This window comes from Carassius auratus, chromosome 7, assembly GCF_003368295.1.
Source record: "Carassius auratus strain Wakin chromosome 7, ASM336829v1, whole genome shotgun sequence".
NCBI lineage: Eukaryota > Metazoa > Chordata > Actinopteri > Cypriniformes > Cyprinidae > Carassius > Carassius auratus.
In genome coordinates this window covers 15,127,893-15,149,989 of record NC_039249.1, presented here as the reverse complement: position 1 = coordinate 15,149,989, position 22,097 = coordinate 15,127,893, and the positions used below count along the sequence as shown (strand labels likewise).

The window sequence follows — 22,097 nt, the reverse complement described above, 5'->3', positions numbered from 1 at the left end:
ACGTTGTACAGGTAACATGAGTATTCCTTCACCTCATGAGGCAGTGAGCGAGAAACTGTGGCCATTTCCACAGGTACACATTAAATTAATACTTGCATCAGGACTCTACGTATGCTGGGCTTTGCGTATTAATGATAGAATAAATCTTTTACAAATATGCTACACATTTCTCTTACAAACGGTCAATAATTCATGGCATTAGACCATTATTTCACTCCCGGGTGAATTAATTAGTCATGTAGAGCTTGAATGTACAAATGCCTACAGTGTTAGACACGCTTTACTGATCCATGTGACATTAACAGGAGAAGCCTTGGTGGAAAAAAAGGACATCTTAAACCAGCCTAAACTCGTTTGCTGTTCTCCCAACCTGGTCAAGCTAGTCTGTTGGATGTTTCTTGAGGGTTTTGGACACGTTTCAGCTGGCCACCCAGCAGAACACCAGCTTAGTCGGGGTGGGAGTCCATATTTAACAAGCAAAGACCATTTAAACCAAACAAGACCAGTAAACAGTTTAGTAAAAAAAGTAGATCTGACGACATGTTATAGCCCCTCTTTATATTGCATAACATGGTTGTTGTTATAAAAGCTTGATCTTAGACTTGTTTATCTAGTTAGTATAGGGATTTGTCTAATTGCTTGCTATAAAACTTGTTAAACTAGTTAGTATATGCTATTAAACATAGTCTAACATTTATTAAGACAAGGAAACAGTATATGAACCTTATATCAAAAGTCAACAAGACCAAAATAACACAGGCCCTTCTGCTGCCCTGGTTAAATGGCTCGTGTAAAGCAGCTCATTGTAAGTAGCCTGATATAGATGGTGTGGATGGATGGTGATGTCTGGTTTGGGTCGACCACTTGTGGAGAGCTCAGAATAGTCTGAGAAAGAGAGGAGAGACGGGGTGTGGTGAGCAGCTCTTAATGAGAGCTTTCCATTACATGTGTGTGTGTGTGTGTGTCTCTGATGACTGAGCACCTGTCTATCACTGATAGATCTGCTCTATCTGGCTGTGTGTTATTTCCTCGCCTTAAGCCCAAGTTTCTTGTAACGATTTTCCCCCCTCGTCTTAACTGATTGGATCATATTCTTTTACACAGCTTGTCGTGCGTGCCTGTGTGTGTTTGAGCAAATGACCAGCTGTGTGCCAGCTGTGTGCCCACTAAGTGTTGATAGGATTGGCGAAAGAACCTGTGTGACATGTACACACACACACACACACACGACATAAATACACACTCATTTCACACCTACCACCAAATGCTTCTCTGAGTCTGCCAGGCAGACATTAGCAAATTTTAAACTCACAAGATCAAACACGGCTGAAAATAATGAATCAGCCTTTGGTGGACTATTAAACATGCCCACACATACACAGAATGAACATTAGCTATAAGAGGAATAGATGCAGGGAGATTACTGTACTCTATGTAGTATATTATACATCTATATTTAACATGCCTAATTTTTTTTTTTATATATATTTTTATTACAGCCTATATAATGCTTTACATTATTCGTAAACGTACTTGTATGTTTTGTGATCTGCGAGCAAGTAATAAAGAAATATCCCATCAATACAAGTTAAACATAACAGAATTTGTGGCATAATTTTAATTTAATAAATGCTGAATATATAATATATATCATTCCAGATAATGGTTGTCTAACATATGCTCTTGTAAATACTCTTCTTTCTGTCTAAATGATTTTTTTTTTTTTTTTTTTACATTTTAAAAGTGGAAAGAGAACTACCACTCCTTAATCTACATAGCTATTTTCTAACAGTAACTGATTATTTCCTCTAAATGATACACTAATTACACTACTCCCAAATTTAGTTTGTTTTTTTTTTGTTATAAAAAGTTACTATGCTTAATGCCCAAACCTCTGAGAGTGTAAGATTTGGCCGTGGACATACTCATGATCTCATAAAGCAATCAGAGGAACATGTTCTTGAAAACAAAGAAAAGACACAGAGAAATACCTTCAACGTCTCTGTCTCTATCCGTAGTTCTCGCAGGATCCAGCAGGCTCCAGAGCACAGTTAGCAGTTGTTAGCAGATTCAGGAATGCAGCGGGCTCAGATTTGCCAGAACTGTGGTTGGGTTGCATATGTTTGTAATTGATTTCTTAAATATTTATTTCTCCATTCACAATCTTTGTTTGGCTTTGTGTAACTCATATCAGAATGCCACTCTGAGCAATTACAAACTTCTGGGATGGCCTGCAGATGAACCCTGAGATACATTTGATAGGTGTCAGCAGTAAGTGTGTGTGTGTGTTTGTGTGTGTGTAGTCTGTTATGAGATGAGAGAGACAGAGAAGAGAAGACCAGACCAGGCGAAATGGATGACAGTTACATGCCTTTCAGCCAATTAATTGTCATCTCAGCTGTTGTTTTAACTCTCTGCCCCGCGCACATCCCCACTGTTATTCTTATCATTTCCGGAAGACGAGCTCATCTGTGTATGTAAAAGAGCCAGATGACCTTCAGCCCCACAGCAAAGGTCAGAGTTCACCCAATGTATATTTCATTAGCAAACGGCGTGGATTCGGAGAGAGAGCCACAGAAATAGATCCAGATAAAGCTCTGGGGATTTTTCCATGCTATATACACTATTAGCGCTAATTATTCGGCTCTCCGCTGCCGGTGAAATGGGATTCGACATGCTTGCGCAGCTCTCTCGCACAGGAAGGACACTGTCAGTCCTTCTTCTCATCTTCTGGATGGCGAGAGTCATAAAGCAGATTACAGACACTTACATCAGACGCAAATAAAACTGCCTGTCTGCCTGAAAACACACAGATAAATCAACTTTTCCATGCGAGCCTTGTCCTTCGGTTGTTATGCTTCTGGATGTCACGCTCTCCCTGCTGTTGTTTAGTCCCGAACCCCGCTGAGAGGCCATCTCTGCAGTCTTTCAAAAATACACAAGCTTTTGTGCGATAGGAAGCGCAGAGAAGGGAAGAAACCGTGTGTGTGCGTCTGTGTGAAAGAGCTTACAGTTCCAGTGAGTGACGCTGATTTAGCATTACAACAGAGGAGGCGGCTCTGCTTGCCTACACTTTAAAAGTGTGTGCACACACTTGGCAAGGGGTGGAAGGGTGTGTGTTTGGGCCTGACTGGACTGATCGACCATGGGCTTCTTTTTTAGCCTCCCTGGAGCCCCCTACTTCCTACTTCCTGTCTATCCAGGAAGAGCGGGACGAAAAGAATTCCAGAAAAGAATTAGTTTGCATAGAATGCACAAGCACAGACAACACACACACACACACGAATTCCTGAACTTATTGTGCCCAGCAAAGCAAAAAAAAAAAAAAAAAAAAGTCCTTTGTCCCTGGTCCAATAGAGGTCCCCTCTCACCCGTATTTGGAAAACACGCTCACACAAACTCATCCTCTCTCATTTGCATGGCAATAGCATTATTAAGGAGAGAGATGTCATGGTGACAAGAAGTTTATATGTAAGCACAAAGAGAAGTGAGGAAGAATGGAGTGCTCTTTGCTGTTTATTTGACAGCCCTTAACACACACACTCATGTTTATATCACACATTTTTGTCCTGGTGAACTCCCTCTTCCACTGATATTGTCACAAAACATGTTTACAGTTCTAATCAAGAAACAGTGCATTTTGTGGTAAGTATAACATAATACATGGGTGTGCAATCGAATATTTGGATTAAACACACATCATCTTAGACTGCAGGGCAAGCATGCAACTCACAGGCTGATTGTGGTCTGATTAACTCTACAATCTGAGCTACAATCACATTATCAAGATCTGTTGGTCTGACTTTGAACAAACTGGAGTGGCGCTTTTTCAGTGTGTGGTTTTAAATGCTACAAAATATTGCTTTTGCCTTACTGAAAATGAACTTTACTTTCTCTCATAGATACGCCATCCGATTGTAACATAGATAAAAGCACAGTGGAGTAAGAGCTGCAGCCGAATTTTTTTGGCCTCCCGTTGCATCTGCATTATGAAATGGGACGCAAGAGTATTTAATAAAACCTATTAATCTTGTTTAGAGAGCGAGTTCATTGGTGTGCTCTCTCTTTCCCAGCTCTCCCAATCAATCAGCCGAGCTCTGCTAATGTATTCATGCGAAACACACGGCACAACTTGTTTGACAGGGCTCCGAGAAAGGAAGAATTTATGAAGTCTTTCCTTCCACCACAGCCAATCCAAAGAAGCCCTTAGCCACTCTCACGATCAATACCTGAGCTGGTAAATATATGATCTATAATTATACAGGGAAAACATTAGCCATATATCTGTTGTCAAGACAAGGCTCGAGTGGAATTCACAGAATGTGACTCGTGCTGTTTGATTTGCAGAGTTGATTTTGACCTCAAGGTATTGATAAGGAAGTGGTCCAGAATCTGTTGAAGAGGTCAGATGGACGTGCTGGTGATGACACTCCGGTCTCAGTCATGATGTCATAGTTCTCACAGGGGCGCAGGAGCTGAGTTGAACTCTTAGGGGAAGTTTTGTACTGCACTGCTGACTGAAGGGGAAGGCAGGTGATTTTTCTCTCCCTTTCTTTTGATTTCTCTCTCATTTCAATTGAAAAAGAGATCCATCCTAACCTTGGTATTTCAGATTTGTATCAAAATGTTATTTTGTTAAAGGAATATTCAGGGTTCAATTCAAGCATAAGCTCAGTTGACAACACTTGTGGCATAATGTTGATTGGCAGGAAAACATATTTTGATTTGTCTCACTTTTTCTTAAAAACAAAAAGTGAGTGACACTGAAGCATTTACAGTGAAAGGGGGCCTGTAAACACTAAAATACATAATAAATATGAGTTTCAATAATATAGCCCAATATGGAAAATGCTTTCTAATCCTTTCTGTGAAGTTATATACAACTTTACAGAATTGCTGCCATGAGGAAGCAACACTATAAACCCTAAAACAACTATAACATTTATGATTTTAAAATGATACACAATTTTTTAAAGAAAAATTTGTTTTTTGAATAAAATAAGCTATACATTACTGCTTTTAGATCCTCCAAAGGTTGGCCCCATTCACTCTCATTATATGTTGCCCAGTGTAACCACAATTTTGCCTCTTTCAAAGAAAAAACAAGGGGCAGAAAGGGCAAGCTGAATCACTTTTATTTTTGTAATTAACATTTTATGCCACAAATGCTATCAGTTGAGCTTGACTTGTACTGAACACTATTATACGAATAATTATAATCCTTTACTGATAGAAAAAAAATATTAGATCTCATGTCATGTATCTAGTAAATCATCTTTTAAAAGAACCCTTTCAGCAGCCATAAAAAAAGTAGATTTTTCAAGCCTGGCACTGGCGTGATCCCTTTGTAGTTTAACCTTTACAGTTCAGTCGCTCCATTCAGATCACATTCACCAAGGCAGCCCTTTTTTCATGCTATGGAGAAAGGGGAGCAAATGCAGGGGGAGACAGAGCCATGTCCGGGCAGAGGCGAGGAGAGAGGGATGGAGACTTCTCTTGGTTGGGGGGAGGAGAGAAAAAAGTGCAATACTCTGCTTCAAAGAAACATTTCCATAATTGCCCTGTAACTCGGCCATAATGGCTGAGGAGGCTGAGAAAGGCACAATCTTTCAGATTGCTGAACGGCAAAGGCTCCCACCACCTTTCTGTCTTTCTCTCCCTCTTTCTTTCTCCGTCCTCTTCCTTTTACACCCATAACCCACTGCCCCACTTGTTGTCTTTCAGATGGAGTGAAAGAATTCCTCTCTCTAACCTCTGTCAACAAAGGGCATGAAATTAGCGCTCTCCCTAGCCCCGCCTCCTGTCCTACGGAGTGTCACTCTCTCATTCTTTTGTCCCCAGACCTGCCAGAGACACAATCAACTGACAAATGCCCCACTGCACCTTCATCGCTGGGCATTTGCGTGCGGTTTTCTTTCCCTATAGTATCCCAATCACATTTTCTACATCTGACATGGCCTCGCTGCTCAGCTTAGATGGTGAACGCTGAAAACATCAAAACCTTGGTCAATTTCAGCGAGATACGAATTACCCAATAGTTCTGAAGTTGTTTTGATGGATTTCCTGCAGATTTCGAAAATGTTTTTCATCAGAAAACTAATCCTGGCTTTAGCGGACCAGTCGCTGGAGGCTGGTGTATTTTTGTATTTGTGTGTGTAAAACAAGATTTAGGGGTGTAAATGTGGTTATCTCTTCGTTGAGGCAGCAGAAGTGTTCAGATGGCCTGTAACCTCATGCACAGTGACAGTGTGGAACATGTGTCCTCTATGCTTTCACTGTTTTCCTCTATAGCCTTACAGGTCATCTAAACATGTCAGCCATGTCTGAGGAAAACAGCAATTCTACACACTGCTGTGTGAGATAGTGAGAGAGAGCGAGCTCTGAGCTGTGCATATGTGTGTGTTTGCCAAGCTAACAATCAGCAGTGCCTCATAAAAGGATTAGTGACCTCCACAAAGAGAACAGGGCACTTCAAAGCTTCTGCAGGGCTACAATAGCGCTGACATTTGTCCTGCTCGGTGCAGGGATGGGGTGTGGTGGGACATCGTCGCCACAGAGCACACTGACAGAGAGGGGTGGACAGGGGCACGGCACAGGGCTGGTCCTCTCTTTCACAGTCTGACTCTGGCCCCTTCGGCAGCCCACTCCGGTCTTCATGTCCTCCTCCGGCCCTGTCCATTCATGCAGAAGGCTGCTGATGACTCCATTGGCTGGTTTTCTCTAAAAGGGTTAGCCCTGTCTGTCCTCCCTTTCGGCATCAATGGCGAGTCAGAAAGATAGATTAGATTTGCCTTTGATTCCACTGCATTTCATCGCTTTCCCCCATCCAAATTGGTATTTAACAAAGCATTCCTCACAGTGAGTGGTACAGCTATGTAGCTCTGTCATTGATGTAGAGGGAGAATGGTACTTGGAGATATAATGGGTTAGTGGTGGCTAATAGACTGAATTGCCATTTATTTGGAGAGTGTCAATGGTGCTGAATTTCCCACAGACGCTGCAGTTCTGTGGCATTGAAAAGGACAGGTTATGTATGTATTTATGCACATTGATGATATTATCCCACTCGACCTTCTCAACCCCCCCTATATATACACAATGTATTATCTGCATGTGAATAAATACATATAAATGCTCAAATTTTTATTTTCATTTTTTTTTTTTTTTTTTTTTTTGGAGCAAGGTGCAAATTAAACTTCTGAAAACTTCCGGAACAGTTTTTTTTTTTTTTTTTTTTTTTTTATAACTGTTGTTAAATGTAATAAAAATAATTACTTATATCAATGGTTATAAATTGCCATTTCTTGCTTTTTTTCATTTATTTATTTATTTAGTAGGCTACATTTAATTAAAATGTTAACAATATGTTTTAATTCTACATGGATAGGTATTATTATTATTATTATTATTATTATTATTATTATTATTGCAACCATGTAAGTCGATTTGAATCTGATGTTTCTAGCTCGGAAGCATTTGCTTCTAGCCCTCTTGTGTATCAGCGGGAAAATGGGCTCGCATTTTTAACATTGCTGGAAGCGTTGGGATAAAAAGAGGAGTCACTGTTGATTATTGCTCATTAGCCACAAGGACATCCACTTAACTCTGAATAAATGAGTGACACTAACAGCCCCAGTCGGAATGTCCTCCGCGTAGCTCTGAGCAAAATGTTCATTAATGCTCTCCATTTGCTAAGTTGAGAAAGAAAGCGGTTGGACATGTACGGCGACATCGGTATCGGTGATTACTTTGTTTCTGGCGAGGCATTTTAATCCTTAATTTCATGCGATGATCAGAGACGCCGTGAAGCTCGGTGTCATCCTTTCAGGAGCATTTCAAATGGATTTTAATGATCAAGAGTGGCCCAGGTCCCTCAGCGCCTAATATGCGGAGAATGCACACTAAACAAGCATCAATATTTATGACAGCCCCGAACGGGCTCGTCACTGGAAAGGCGCGTGATAAAGTCTCTGTCGTCGACCTAACGCTGATTCTATTTTATTTAGCTAATGAAAGACAGAGTATTGGCAACTTAAAAGTAGTTTGGAAGCGCTTTAACACCATCAACAAATACCGGGGTGAACTTGATATGCATGACCAACATCCTCCTGGGGTGAATAAATATGTGCAGAATATAGGCTATAGCATATATATAGCTATATATATTTCACCAAAGCATTCCAATACAAAAAGGATAGGCTATGTGTGTGTGTGTGTGTGTGTGTGTGTGTTTAATTATTTATTTATTTATTTTTTTTGTATTGGAATGCTTTGGTGAATTGGTGGATGGTGATCATAGCGTAAAATTTATTTTAAAGAAGCATCTGACTACCATATTAGTTTACAAAATGTAAAATATCGATGTTCTATTGGGAGTAAACAGCAGTACCTATTTTACTCTAATTTACAGATATTTGGGTACGTATCGTAACCTTATATTTCTAAACTCTTGTAAATTAGAAGAACACAAATACAATTATCTAAAAGTAAAAGACGCATAGCGGGTAAAACCAAGAGAGTTACAGGGGTTTGAACAAAATGTGTAAAAAATGATCTGATCTCCCTACGCCTTCGAGGGGGGAAGCTTGGTTAGGAATAAGGCCCGCATCTAATGTATAATTTAATGATAGCCTAATATTGTAACGATTTTAGATTTAGATGTGGTTTTTGCTTCATTGTAATCCACATGTAGCCGATACTTCCTCGGTCTGTTGATGTGCAAAATGCACCCAAGTTTCTGCGAGCCTGTTTGCCACTGGCCTCGCGCTCTCCCTCTTGACCTGCACGGTGCGCGTGAGAGGGTCAGCGCTGATTGGAGAATGTTGGTCACTTTCTGCGCGTTAGCTGGTGGCTCTCTTCCGAGTTAAAGCCACAACGATGATAACATCAATCAGTTTCACCACCGTCACACGGCGTTTTTTTTGAATATTCATAGCTCTTTGACGGAACGGAATTTCGGAGAAATTGACTAAATTAATATGCTTAAATATATATATTTTGTATTATTTATTTATTTATTTATTTTATATAAAACAAAGCACAAACTCCCAGACTGAGTTTTTTTTCCTCCGGTTTATTATGGACTGGAGCTCTTTGTTATTCTAAAAGAGGGGCAGTGGCATAATTAATTATGCTACTATTTTCTGTATACAGACTGAAATACCATGTGTGCTCCGTGTCAGTAAAGCATTGGTAGCTGGTGACAGGCTACACTTTGCGATAATTGTATATTTATTTACTAATTCTATTTATTTGAATCATTCTCAAACATTTTTAAAATATTTTGTGTGTATGTGTGTGATTGTTGAACACGGACTACATTTTAAATATTATTTAAATGCAGGTAGTTTGGCATGCAAGAGGGTTTTATATTTTAATTTTGATTCTTGAAAATGTTGTATTCTTTTTCGACTATTAGCTATTATTGTTATTTTTTTTATGTCTTAGAGACTCGGAAATTTATTTGACATTTAAACATATGTTGATAATTAGTCTTTTCATTATTTAGCTACTATTTATTTCGCTGTGCGGAATACAGTCTTCGGTTTCGATGATGTAATTTTGTATGAACTGTGTCAAAATATTCCACCAGGCATTTTTCTCATTGGGAAATCACTAGCCTTACATTGCTTAACACTCTGCTTATAAGCTCCCAGCAAATCTCACAAAAAGAACGAATTTTCAACTTTCTCGAATAAAAGACATAGGCTAAATGAAAGATTATGATCAAAATGGCTCAGTCCATGTAAAGTCCGCTCAGAGTGGACTGTAGAGGGAGCTCCAACTCTAAATTTCTCCAAACTTCGGAAACCCTGAAACAAAGCTCTTGCCATGCAAATCATCTTCAAGAGGGAAAACACATAAATAAATAATTTCACACAGTTTCGAAGGCATATGGCAAGCAGCACAACATCAATGTCTTATTAGAATTCATTACATTTTTAAAAAGCAGAATCTCGAAAATTATAAATAGTCGAGATTACATTAACCATCTGTACAGAGGAAAGCATTTAACTTTTGTGTGTGACTTTTCCTCTTCAAAGAAGAAAATATTCAATTCTCATTACAGTGAAATTGAGTTGTATGCTATTTCAACCCAATATAAATGAAATAATTATTCATTTCATATTGGCTGTTCCGCCTCGGTGGGGATAATCCCCATCCATTAATATCCAAATGCGCGATTCAAGAAGGAGCTAATTACAGTTAAGTCCCTGAAATAGGAAAATACTTCAAATCCTCCGTTTCAAACCTCATAACCTCGAGTTAACGTTTCCCATGCCTTTCAAAACACACACGGTAACCATTTCCTCACAGAAAAGCATGACATTTGTAATATCATTTACAATATTAGCACTCCACTCCATTTTTTTTTTCGTTTTTTTTTTTTTTTTTGTTTTTTTTTTTTAAAGAAAAAGTGACGGTAAAGTTGCAGCGGTTCATTTATTAGCCAAAATATAGACTTTCTTGTACAATTTCGGATCACAAGTATATACATTTTCTTTACGTTATATACAAAACATTTCAACATCAAATCCTCACAGAGCTTACAAAAGAAAATGGGACTCACAGACTACTTGGCCTGACAGCATTAACATCAGCCATTGTACACAGGACATGCTTACAATGTAAGTATACAGAAGTGAGTTATTTTTATTTTACATTCCTTACACAGGTTAAAATGAGAAGTAAACAACAAAAGAGAGAAAAGCCTACGAGGACGAGAGGGCAGATAACACCATGGCAGCTTCGAGTTGGTTCTGGGGCCTATAGGGATAGGAAGGGAAGCATGAAAAACACGGGGCAAATACAAAACTAAATCTGCAGGCAAGTATAGACAAACGTTTCTGAAATCAACATTCTGAAATATCGCATCGACGCACTGGAGATTTATTAGTTTGACATTATGGGTTTATTATTGCACAAGCACAATATATAAATCATGTTTAAAACCACGGTATACCAAGTACCCGAATGCGTGACTAGACAGTCATGCATGAACATTATGTCATATTCAAATGTTAAAATAACAACAAGTAACAATTAAAAAGAAGAAGAAGAAGAAAAAAAAAGGTAATGCTGAATTGCTAAATTAAAGTCATGGACAGGCAATGTAAGATCTCAGCTCTTACCGTCTCTGAACAGGATGGAAGGCTGTTTTTAACAACTTTTTCTCTGCTTCCAAGGCACTAGATCTTTCTGAAATAATAAAACCAGTAACAACAAGAAGAAAGGGAAAGAAAAATTAATGTAAATGCACATTTATTAGTATTATTACTATTTTAAAAGCAGAGTCTTTACAATTGATCGTACAGCCAGTTGTTGAGAAAAAAAAAAAGTTTTCGAGCTAGAAATATCCAAATTCGCACACACTAACACAGCAACTGGAAACCTTTTCCCACATAGCTATTCAACTGAACAGACTTTGATTATTTGAAAAAAGACGAAAACATTTGTTATATAGCCTATATCATATAAGTACTCTCCACTAGACATTTGCATTTCAAGCGTAATTCATTTTACTTGAATTATTCACTGTAGTGATCAAATGAAAATGGATTCAGAGAGGAATAAGAATGGTGCGTTTCCAGTCTGTCAGTACAGTCTTAATGGTGTCAACAAAAGCATTAATTGCACATCTCTGCGCTTCTCAGTGTGGGTGACATGTACCTGTGACTGTGGACTCGGAGTTTTGACTCCTGTCCTCTGTTTGTCTGCTGTACAGGGCAAGGCCATTTGCCGAAGCCTGGTTACTGAGTCCTAAATAGTGGTTTGAGTTCAGCAAGGCGAGCTGGTGTGCGGTGAAACCCCGATTTGCCCAGCTCTGGATTTTCCCTACGGGACACGAAAGGAGTCTGTGAGGAGTGATGATGGTCTGAGCGGCGGACGCAGCGGAAGTCCCGTTCATCAGAGGAGATTTTCGTGGATTGTCTGGAGTTGTGGCGGTCTCTGCCAAAGACCAGATCTTAGGTTTTGGAGCCGGAGGTGGGTTGTTTTCTGAGGGCGGAGAGTTGATGATGGCCTGGTTGAGTTTGACCGGTTCGCTGTTGGCCTGTTCTAAGTTGTTGTGGTGGTGGTGATGATGATGATGGCTGTGATTGTGAAAGTGCTCTGCGCGGTCGCCGTGAATCTCTTTGCCGTCTTTCACCATCGCTTTGAACAACCTTTGCTCCGGTCCTTGTAAATCCTCATAGCCGTCTGAAATTTCAGAGTCGCTCCTGCCGTCCAGTTTCAAATCAGAATGCAGCTCGTCCTGCTCGTCTAAATCGTCCTTATTCTCAATATTCTCCGTGTCAATATTTTCCAAATCGATTTCCTCCTCATCCTCGCGTTTGTCGCCGTCCTCTCCCTCGTGATCGCTGTTGTAAACATTTCCTTCTTCGTCCGTGCGACTCCGTGGGGCCCAGGTCATCTTGTTCTCCTTCTTTAGCCTCCTCCTGGCGTTGGCGAACCAGGTGGACACTTGAGTGAGGGTCATTTTGGTGATAATGGCCAGCATGATCTTCTCGCCTTTGGTAGGGTACGGGTTTTTCCGGTGCTCACTTAACCAGGCCTTGAGCGTGCTGGTGCTCTCCCTGGTGGCATTTTTGGGTCTGGAAGGGTCTCCGAACTGGTACTGACCATATGGGTAAAAAGCAGGATGATGGTGGGCAAATCCAGGATGCTGGACGCCCGGACTGTCCTTCAGTTCGTACTGTGCCCCCTTAAAAACACAGAACACGGAACCAACATTATTGCGATTCACTATTATTATTCTTGGCCTGGCAGATAGGCTACTACGTTTTGTTTTACTCAGTTGCAGTTCCCTGGTGTATTGTTGCGGAATATATTCATTTTCTGTCTATGTGAGCAATTACAAAAGCAAATATTTTTGTATTAATTTTTATTTTATTTTTTAATAGGCCTAATTAATGTCATTCTTTAGTAGGTTAACTTGCACTTTACTTAGGCTATATTAATTGTTCCAAATAAATTGACAAGATGCACCCATATATATGTACCTAAATGTACTCTATGCATTGAGTCTTAATCTTTTTTCTTCATTAATATGTGTAAGAATTGTTAAACGATTTTAATTTATTGGAATTAATTAAAATCACAAGCACTCGCAATCTGCACTTTATATTATTATTGTTATTAATATTAATATTATTATTCTTATTTTATTTTTTTTTACTTTTTCAACTAATTTTGTATTTACCAAACGGAGTAAACAGCAAAGTTCACCAGCGTCTTTGAAAACTAGCATTCATTAATGAGTGGTTTTAAAACCTAAAGTAAATGATTTTGTTACAGACTAAACATTTTTTTGAGGTTTACTAATTTCTGAGTTTGAGAGAGAGAAAACAGCACAAAAAATAAAATAAAATGATTACTCACCAGCTGGTTGAAAATGGACAGATCATTTGAATAAGGAAGAAAAGCTCCATAGCTTTGTGCGGCAGCGAAAGGTGATCCGTACATAGTGGAGAGAACATTAGAGAGCGCCCCGGACGGGCTCAGGTCTGTCCCGGCTCGGGCACTGCCTATCCCCTGCCTGTCCTGCGGGTATATGGGTCGGATATACTGATATCCCAACTGTGGGAAAGACATTGTTGTGTAGAAAGTCTACTGGAGTCACAAAAAGCGGCGAATCGCCCTCTTGGTGCGCACCACGATATCCACGTTACAATGAGTACAAAGTGTCAGGGAAGTCTATATTTCCTCCAAAAGAGCCAGTGTAAACGATCCGATTGCGCTTTCCTCCCTTACTTCCCTATTGATCTGAATGGACTAAGGTCAGGTCCTTACAGATTGCTTTAGATTATTGGAACTCCTTTTTGTGATTGACATTTTTAGTCGTTCAGAAGCTCCTCCTATTTCTCAAGTCTCACCCCCACTTACAGAGCGTCTCTCTCTCTCTCTCTCACTCCCACCCTCTCTCTCTCTCTCTCTCTGCTTCTGCTCTCCGTCTGGATAAGTCCTCTGACGTCGCCATCTCTTATTTGAATGAGTTTCAAATCTCATTTTATGGCTCGCCAATCATTTCATTTGTTATTTGTTCGCCGCTTCAGTCCTTTCCCATTTCTTGTGTTACTTCTCAAAAATTTTGATCGTCCAAAAATGGTAAATATTTTACTCTTGTAGAGTCATTAACTTCAAGCAGATCTTTTCTGTCTTTATTTTACTCGTGTCTTTTCAACGTGAAACGAAGACTTTAAAGTTTAAATCGGAGAGCACACCGCCTCCAAAATTGTGTGATTGCTCTTACTAAAATACTAAAGGAAAATATTATGCGAAGAGCGGTTTTAGTTCATCTTACACGGAACAAACCAATCGGGGTCTATTCTGATGCCTTTAGTGAAACATCAGAACACTGGCATGTTGCCGTTCGCCTTCAGAGTAAGTTGAGAGAGAAAGAGAGAGAAAAAGCCTGAACAACAGCATAATTTCATATTACATATGCGGTATTGTGGATTTCTCCAAATTACCCTTTAGTTTGGTGCATTTTAATTTCTTCACCTATGGAAATCTATATTATTATTATTATTATTATTATTATTATTATTATTATTATTATTATTATTATTATTATTATTATTATAGCAGCCTGAGTTTAAGATGTTAGTCTTGAAGGCTTTTTGACGTATTAAAATATAATCGCAAATATTTCAATGTCATTCATGTGTAAAGCTTCTGTTCCAAAAAAAAAAAAAAAACTTATTTTGGGCGATTAACCTACAGGATTACTTTACCAGATAGACAGATATCCATTGAAAAGATCTGATATAATCCACACCCTTCTGTAAATAACAAGGATTAAAACAAAGGAGTATGATCACAATTGAAATTCCTTGAATCAATATATGAAAATATGCAGGAAATATTTATAATCGTATTATGCTCCTAGTCTAGTGTCATCATATGTCTGCTAATCGTCTTCCAAACAACGGTACCGATTAGTGCGTTAACGAGTTTCGTTTATTTGAATATAGGATGACTAAATCTCAGTTCAGTAATGAAAGATTATGGTGAATCAGATTCGGCTTGGATTTAATGTGATGTGGTTTCCAAGAACGCAATGTTCCTCCTAAACCTTCCATCTGCTTTTAAAGAGATAGCCTGGTTATTGTTATGGCATCCTAATATCAGGAATGTCATTTGTATTGGCTCTTTGCTTATTTAACGGCTCCCGGATTTCCATGTTCTCCTTACCACGTGCCTGCTGTTTTGACGTCTAACAATGCAGGATTACGGGGGTTATTAATTAGAACAGCAGTCTGATGCCATTCAGAGCGGATGGTAATAACTACATAACCGTCAATAACACCCACACGGACCTGCAGAGCTAACAAGAGCTCTCAGCCCACCCGGCTGACCCCACAGCACTGCGCCATCTGGGATTATACAAAACACAGCTAACCCTCTAGGTTTCAAGCAGTCTGGTTTTCTTCATAGTCTTATTTACCTACAGGTATTTGCATTATTATTATTATTATTATTATTATTATTATTATTATTATTACTATAATTATTTAAGATAACCGTTTTCAAATCACTGAATGTAGTAAAGGTGGATTCACGGGGAAAGGATAAGAGTGCGCGTTGGAGTCCGCCCTGCAGCGCTCTGAATTCGGATGGACACGTGTCTCATCCCGGGACCTGTCAGGGCCTCAAGGTTTGCCTCTGATTTATTGGCCCAATCAAATACACATGCACTAACTTAACACTTTCACACTGACCCAGGAAACTGGCACAGCCATAAAAGCATCAGGACAGTGTTTTCTTCCTGCCTTCTTCTCCCACCCCTCTTGAAGGCCTTTGTAACAATTTAAATAAAAGGCTAAAGCATTATTATTGTTGTTGTTTTTGTTTATATTTGTATAGTTAGCTACTATATTAATTTGAACAGCACAATAAAACTAAACAATTGTATCAGAATTATTAGTAGCCTACACTTACGCTAATATGTAGGTCACGCGTTTTTTTTTAATTGTTAATTAATTTTTCGTTTATTTTTTTATTTATTTTTAAGTTTTACCTATTGCCTAACAAGACTCAATTTAAACGCAGGCCAACATTTCAAAGCACCGCACTAACGTCACGTGTATAAATACGGCAATCTCGGATGTGTGACTTGAGGGATGATTTCTGTGACTCCTTTACTAGCAATTATGCAGATGACACCATTTCGCATTCTCCAACACGCATCCAAATAAACAAGCAGAGACGTTGCGCTCAAAAGCGTTTCCTTATGCAATACACAAGATGCCTGCGACAGCGCTGATCAAAGACTTCAAACAGGGGCTCTTCAAATTCCACTTCTGAATCAGCTCTGCAATGCCACGGCGACAGAAAACAAGTAACACATACCCCATCGCACATGGTCTTTTAAACGGGCTTTTCTGATCCGATCTGTTAATCGAGGTGACAAAGGATTTAAACCGAAAAGACACTTAATGACCTTTGATGTTTGTGGTGTATTCGACGGGGGAGGGATGAAAAATATGTGTGTTAGAATGACTGGCCTAAATCACATTTTCTTTAACAGCTCCGGCAAACAGGATTTTATTTGGTCAGAGTTGATAGGGGAAAGCAGTTTGCAAGTTCTGTGAAGAGTTAAGTTTTGCATATAAGTTTTGGTTAAACAGGAAAAGGCCAAGACATATAGCCTAGTAGCTTTATCAGCATTATCCATTTGTTCTATAATATGTTTTATACTAAGTAATTCCAGATTACTATTTACTATACATTTAATCACAGTCTATACGCTATTTTTATAGAGCAGTTTAAAGCAAAAAAGAAAATTACAACCTTAGTTCATATAACTTCATTAAAACTATATGGTGCTTTTTTGTTGTTTTAATGCTGAAGCACAAAATAAACTGTAGGGAGAAATTTATGTCATGTCTAAAAATCAAAATAGGCCTAGACGTGTTGTGTGTGTGTGTGTGTGTGTGTGTGTGAACATTTAATCCAATAAATGAAATGCTTTGAAAAATTAACTCAGGAGCAAGTGTACTTCCTGAATATGTTTAAAGTTTAATTTTTACTGTTAGCATAATTTGACTAATGTTATTTTAATTAGGTTTCTCCAATCAATCGTGTCTATTAAAATGATAACTTGCAGTGGAGGAGAAAGTGACGAGTTTTGAACTGTTCCCTGGGCACACACAGCAATTTGGAGTAAATTAAGAGTAGTCAATGGACTGCAACTTATTAAAATGCTTTAACAAATTGTATCAAACACCAAATTCAAACGGCGACGTCTGTTTAACCCTTCATTAGCGAGGACCAAAAGCTCTATGAGAACCGACCTTGTTGTTGTCCGTCCGATCATCTACAGGTAGATAGCCTACACGTCCCGGCGTCTGTACACTGGGAGGATTTTCTACCTTTATGCCTCCTTTACACGGGCAGATTTAGACCTTGTGTTTGCACAAGATCAAGAGGCCTAAATAGAAAGAAAAAATAAAAATAGTTTATCGTAATTTTATAAATGTTAACCGTATATCTAATATTATACTGTGTGTAGCCTTTGGCAACTCAAGCAAAGCACAGACGAAAAGAGGAGAAAACCCATTTTCGTCAGCATCAACGCTTCGACGACAGCCCCAGTCTATTAAGTGACTGCTGAAGTCTGTGTGCTGAGGTGGCGGAAACCTGGAGGGACTCTATTCTCGATTGTTTCATCGGCTGTGATACGGGGCAAGCGTATAGTCGGAGAACCGCGGTCATAAAGTGGGAATTTGGATTTGGTAAATTGCGCAGCCAGCGGCGGCCACGCGCAGTAATTGATTGAGAAGGTCAGAGCACGCGCTGCCCAGTCTTCGCGCGCAGCTTTGGTAAATATTTTGATGGCGGTCTAGCGCGGGCTTTGAGTTGTTCTATTAGCAAGGCAGGGTCACTTTCATTTATCGCTATTTGCCAACATCTGCCCTCTCAGCAAAGAGTGCACACACCTACAAGACCTATTTTTTCTCAGTTGCCTTTTAGAGTAAATTTGTAGGGAATGACTGACAATGTGAAAGTGACAAGAATACATTTCCAGTTTTCCTACTTTTGCTGGTCGTTCAGTAGTTCCACCTAATAATAATAATAATAATAATAATAATAATAATAATAATAATAATAATAATAATAATAATAAGTATTATTCTTATTCTTATTAATAGTAATTCTTCTTCTTCTTGTAAAATAATAATAATAACAATAATTATTATTATTATCATTAATCATCATCAACAACTACATTCTTTTTTTATTTCTGGCAAAAAACAAAGCATTGAAAATTGTCCAGTGTTTTTGGACTATCTTCACCATGGTGATTTGAATATTAGCCACATGCATGCTTTCTGCACTGCTGCCGGCCTTTCTCTGCGTGGTTGTCTCCTGTATCAGTAACAAAGCAGCCATTGATTTTATGGTAAAGTCACTTTGCAAAGGGAATGAGTTCCTGTGGCCGGGGATATCAGTGTGTTACACGGGTATAGTCCAGGTAACAAGATGAGCATTGATTCAGCATTACAGCTGATCAATACTGAAATAAGTAACTTCAGGCCTGAATTAAAATACAAGTTGGTGCTTACGTTGCTGCTGTCAGTTTATGGAGAAGTGACAGAAAGGCACACAGTAGCAGGACTGAAAGAAATTGTGTATGTGTGTTCAAGGGCAAGACCAGAGTGCACAAGCACCATTTAGGAACTCTGAGATTCTTTTTTTGTGTTATGTTGACAGATGAGAATTCAGTTATCCAAGCTATAAAACTGTCATTTGTGCATATGCAAATTGCTGAGCCAATGCATTATCATTACTAATACCATTACAAATGTATGCTAGTAGTAATAACTGTAAACAATCCGGTCACTTATGCTTAATGCTTCATGTGGTGACACACACATGAACTACTTCTGGTTTCAAAACTAATTCAGTCAGCAGTAACTCCTAATAATAAACCACATAAAGAAATTATCGACTCTACAGTGACTTGCCTTGAGACATTTCATTTAGGGCTCAGTAATAAACCACTTGCACCACAAAAACCTGTATTGGTCCTCTAACTAACATTCCCTGTGTATGTAATAAAATAGTTTGATTAAGTGGTGAAGCAAGCAATTTCTGTACACAAGATTTTTCAGGGGAAGTTATTTGACTTGAATATTCATAGGCCAAAGAATGCCAGTTTATGATGTACAGTAAGTACCCAAGGAAAATATGGTTGCATTCTATCTATCTCATTTTGAGGGCAGCCACTGGGAAGGATTTTATTTATAGAAGATGTTTGCCTGAAGCAAGTTGTGTCTTATATCTATATAAAGATTACAGGATGCCCCAATAGCATATTGAGCTGCTGGACATAGCATGCACATGTAATGAAGACATCTTCTGTGACGGAAAAGAGAGTGACAGAAAGAGAAAGAGAGTAAACATTCATGATAAAAAAAAAATAGACCTATAGAGTGGATTTACTGCTAAAAGAAAGAAGCTGAGTAATCAGGTAATAATCTAATTGTGTGATTTCTTTTATTTTTTATAGTCCATTCAAGATTACCAGCTCTCTCTCTTTCTCTTTTTTTTTCTTTCTCTCCAGCTGCTGTAGCAGGTTTGTATGTAGCTGCAGGAGAAGCAGCTGTACTAACACAGAGGCCCCTATCCACCCAGAGGCACTGATAACCCTGCTGGAAGAAAAGTTCACAGTCTACATACTGATGCATCTTCAAATATAAAGTCGCATAGGTTTTTAAAGATTGCATGCCTTGTATAACTTTCCAGTTCAGAAACTAGGCTCATGGTTTTAATGAAAAAGAATGCAAGCTCATTTTTCTGTCCTTATTATGTTTTAGAACCGGCTAATAGCAAATAGTAGTGCATGCCTGTTATCAGGTCTAGACTGAATAGCATTATGGTCTTCAGTGTGTGTGTGTGTGTGTGTGTGTGTGTGTGTGTAATCTGTAATATTGAGTGGCACAGCATGCCAACACACTGAGGTCAGTGCAGTTTATACTGCTTGCACTTATACTCAGCATGCAGTTAGTGATATGACATAGACCACCTAAGCACTGTCCTCATGTACACATGCCAGACTGAGTGTGTGAAAGTGTGTGTGTGGTGCATTATCTATCTATCTATCTATCTATCTATCTATCTATCTGTCTGTCTGTCTGTCTGTCTGTCTGTCTGTCTGTCTGTCTGTGTATGTATGCATGTGATGTGTATGCAAGATCTAGATATATATGAATGTTAATATGAATGTTATATATATTATTATTATTATTATTATTTTTTTTTTCATTATTTTGATTGCTGATACAAGCCTGCCCTGGGACAAAGAAAAGCAGCTATTTGTAATAAACAGAAACACACTGACCATTTTCATCAGACCTCGGGATAACAAGATCACTCCGTTTATTTTGTGTGCAGCCGAGTGTAATTGTTTGTAGATTTAGCTTTCAGAGTTGACTTGTGAAATTGAGCAAATGTTAACCCACTTTATTTCTCTCTGTGTGTACGCATGTGTTTGTGTATTTGGGGCCATTTGTTACCTTGTGAGCAGTGGAGCAGCAATGGACTCAGCTGGTAGGTCACTCCACTGTGACCCAGTGATGATTACATACGCACACAGACACACACTCCCCTAATTCTCTTTTCATACACAGGCTTGGGAAGAGCTGCCAGATTTTCAGAACAATGCCACCCTCATCATCACCGTTAATGCCTCTCTCCTCCTCAGAAACATCCCAGATCCCAACACGCCTCTATATTATCCTCACATATCAATGTCTGCTGGTGTCTGTTGTAGCTGGCCCTGTCAGAAGCTTAGCATGTGTGCAATCAAATCACTTCCTTCTGTATCATGCAGATTATGAAAAGCGATTAATGATTACATGCGGCACCAAACTGAAAAATTTAAGGGGGTGAATTGACCCGAGTGAGAGGTTTTCAGTGCTACACAGATTGATGTTGAGCATGGTGACCAGAAATCCAATTTATGTTTCGAAAGGTACACCTTTGTACTTTAAATACCTGTAAAGCGTGCATATTAGTAATATAATGATAAATATTAATCCTTATTAAAAAGGGCACCGCTCCAGTGCCACAATTTGTGTTTCTTAGAGTGTAGTCTATTGCACTATGTATAAGGTTACTTAATCATCCAAAGCTAAAAATGCTAAAATTTTGTTTGTCAAGCATTATTATTTTTTCGGTTAGTCAAGTGCATCATCCGGGTATTTGAAGTGCACCTTTTCTTTTTGGAAATTGAACACACTACTATATGGCACAGAGTAGTGCATACTTATCTGCAGTGGTGTATAAGGTACCTGAAAGTCATACTCAAGTAAAAGTGCAGATATCGTAACAGAAACTTTGGTAGAAGTTGAAGTCAACATTTAGAATATTACTTGAGTAAAAGTCTTATGTATGTGATATTTATTGTACTTAAGTACAAAAAGTATTTTTTTAAATCTTAAATGTACTTAAGAATTGGAAGTAAAAGTACAAGTAAATGCAAAATGTAAAATAAGTAAATCAATAAATGGATAAATATCTAAATGTTCATACACAGCTTGAGAAGCAAGATTGTCTTCAGTTTTAACTATTTCTTCCATTTTGTATTTTTGGGTAAAAATAAGATGCACTTCTTCTGGTACTTAATGTATTTCATTCCAACATAAGAAAACATTTCTGCAATATGCATCTGAAATAGCATGTATTTACACAGTTTATATTTCTCAGAGGGGACATGGATGCATTTAAACTGCAGACACAGATGTATAAATAGGCCTAATGATTAGTTTTTAACATAAAACTTTGAATACTGATATTTTAAATAATTTAAAGCATAAAAAAAAAAACTAGGTGTAGGTGACAGCAAGTGAATGTTAATGAGTGAGTCATTGAGATTCAACCTATTCATTCAAACGGCTGATTCATTCAGATACAAAGCATTTGACTGTGTTAATGAGTTAATCACTGAATCATTTATTCAACCGATTCGTTCAAAAAGCTAATTCATTCAATAAGTAAACACTGTCCATTGCTCAGAAATGCAAAACAAACAATATTATGTCTAAAATATAAGTCATTTATTGCTTTACTGAACTTGTAATAAAATTATT

At 38.5% G+C, this 22,097-nt stretch overlaps 1 protein-coding gene across 1 annotated transcript; it reads right to left on the bottom strand.

Moving 5' to 3' along the window:
* Positions 1-10,424: 10,424 nt before the first annotated feature.
* On the bottom strand, positions 10,425-13,869 carry LOC113106048 (iroquois-class homeodomain protein irx-3-like). The gene is made up of 4 exons (XM_026267577.1): positions 13,381-13,869; positions 11,671-12,703; positions 11,133-11,199; positions 10,425-10,767 (listed from the first exon to the last, which is right to left on the bottom strand). The coding sequence occupies exons 1-4, from the start codon at positions 13,591-13,593 to the stop codon at positions 10,713-10,715; spliced, it is 1,368 nt and encodes a 455-aa protein (XP_026123362.1). The 5' UTR covers positions 13,594-13,869; the 3' UTR covers positions 10,425-10,712.
* Positions 13,870-22,097: the final 8,228 nt, after the last annotated feature.

Excerpts from the sequence above, each read along its gene's own strand:
- LOC113106048 (XM_026267577.1), bottom strand. The coding sequence starts at position 13,593 with ATGTCTTTCCCACAGTTGGGATATCAGTATATCCGACCCATATACCCG. Across the intron at positions 12,704-13,380 it reads TGTCCATTTTCAACCAGCTG|GGGGCACAGTACGAACTGAA; the intron begins GTGAGTAATCAT and ends TGTGTTTTTAAG. Across the intron at positions 11,200-11,670 it reads CTCCGAGTCCACAGTCACAG|AAAGATCTAGTGCCTTGGAA; the intron begins GTACATGTCACC and ends TTATTATTTCAG.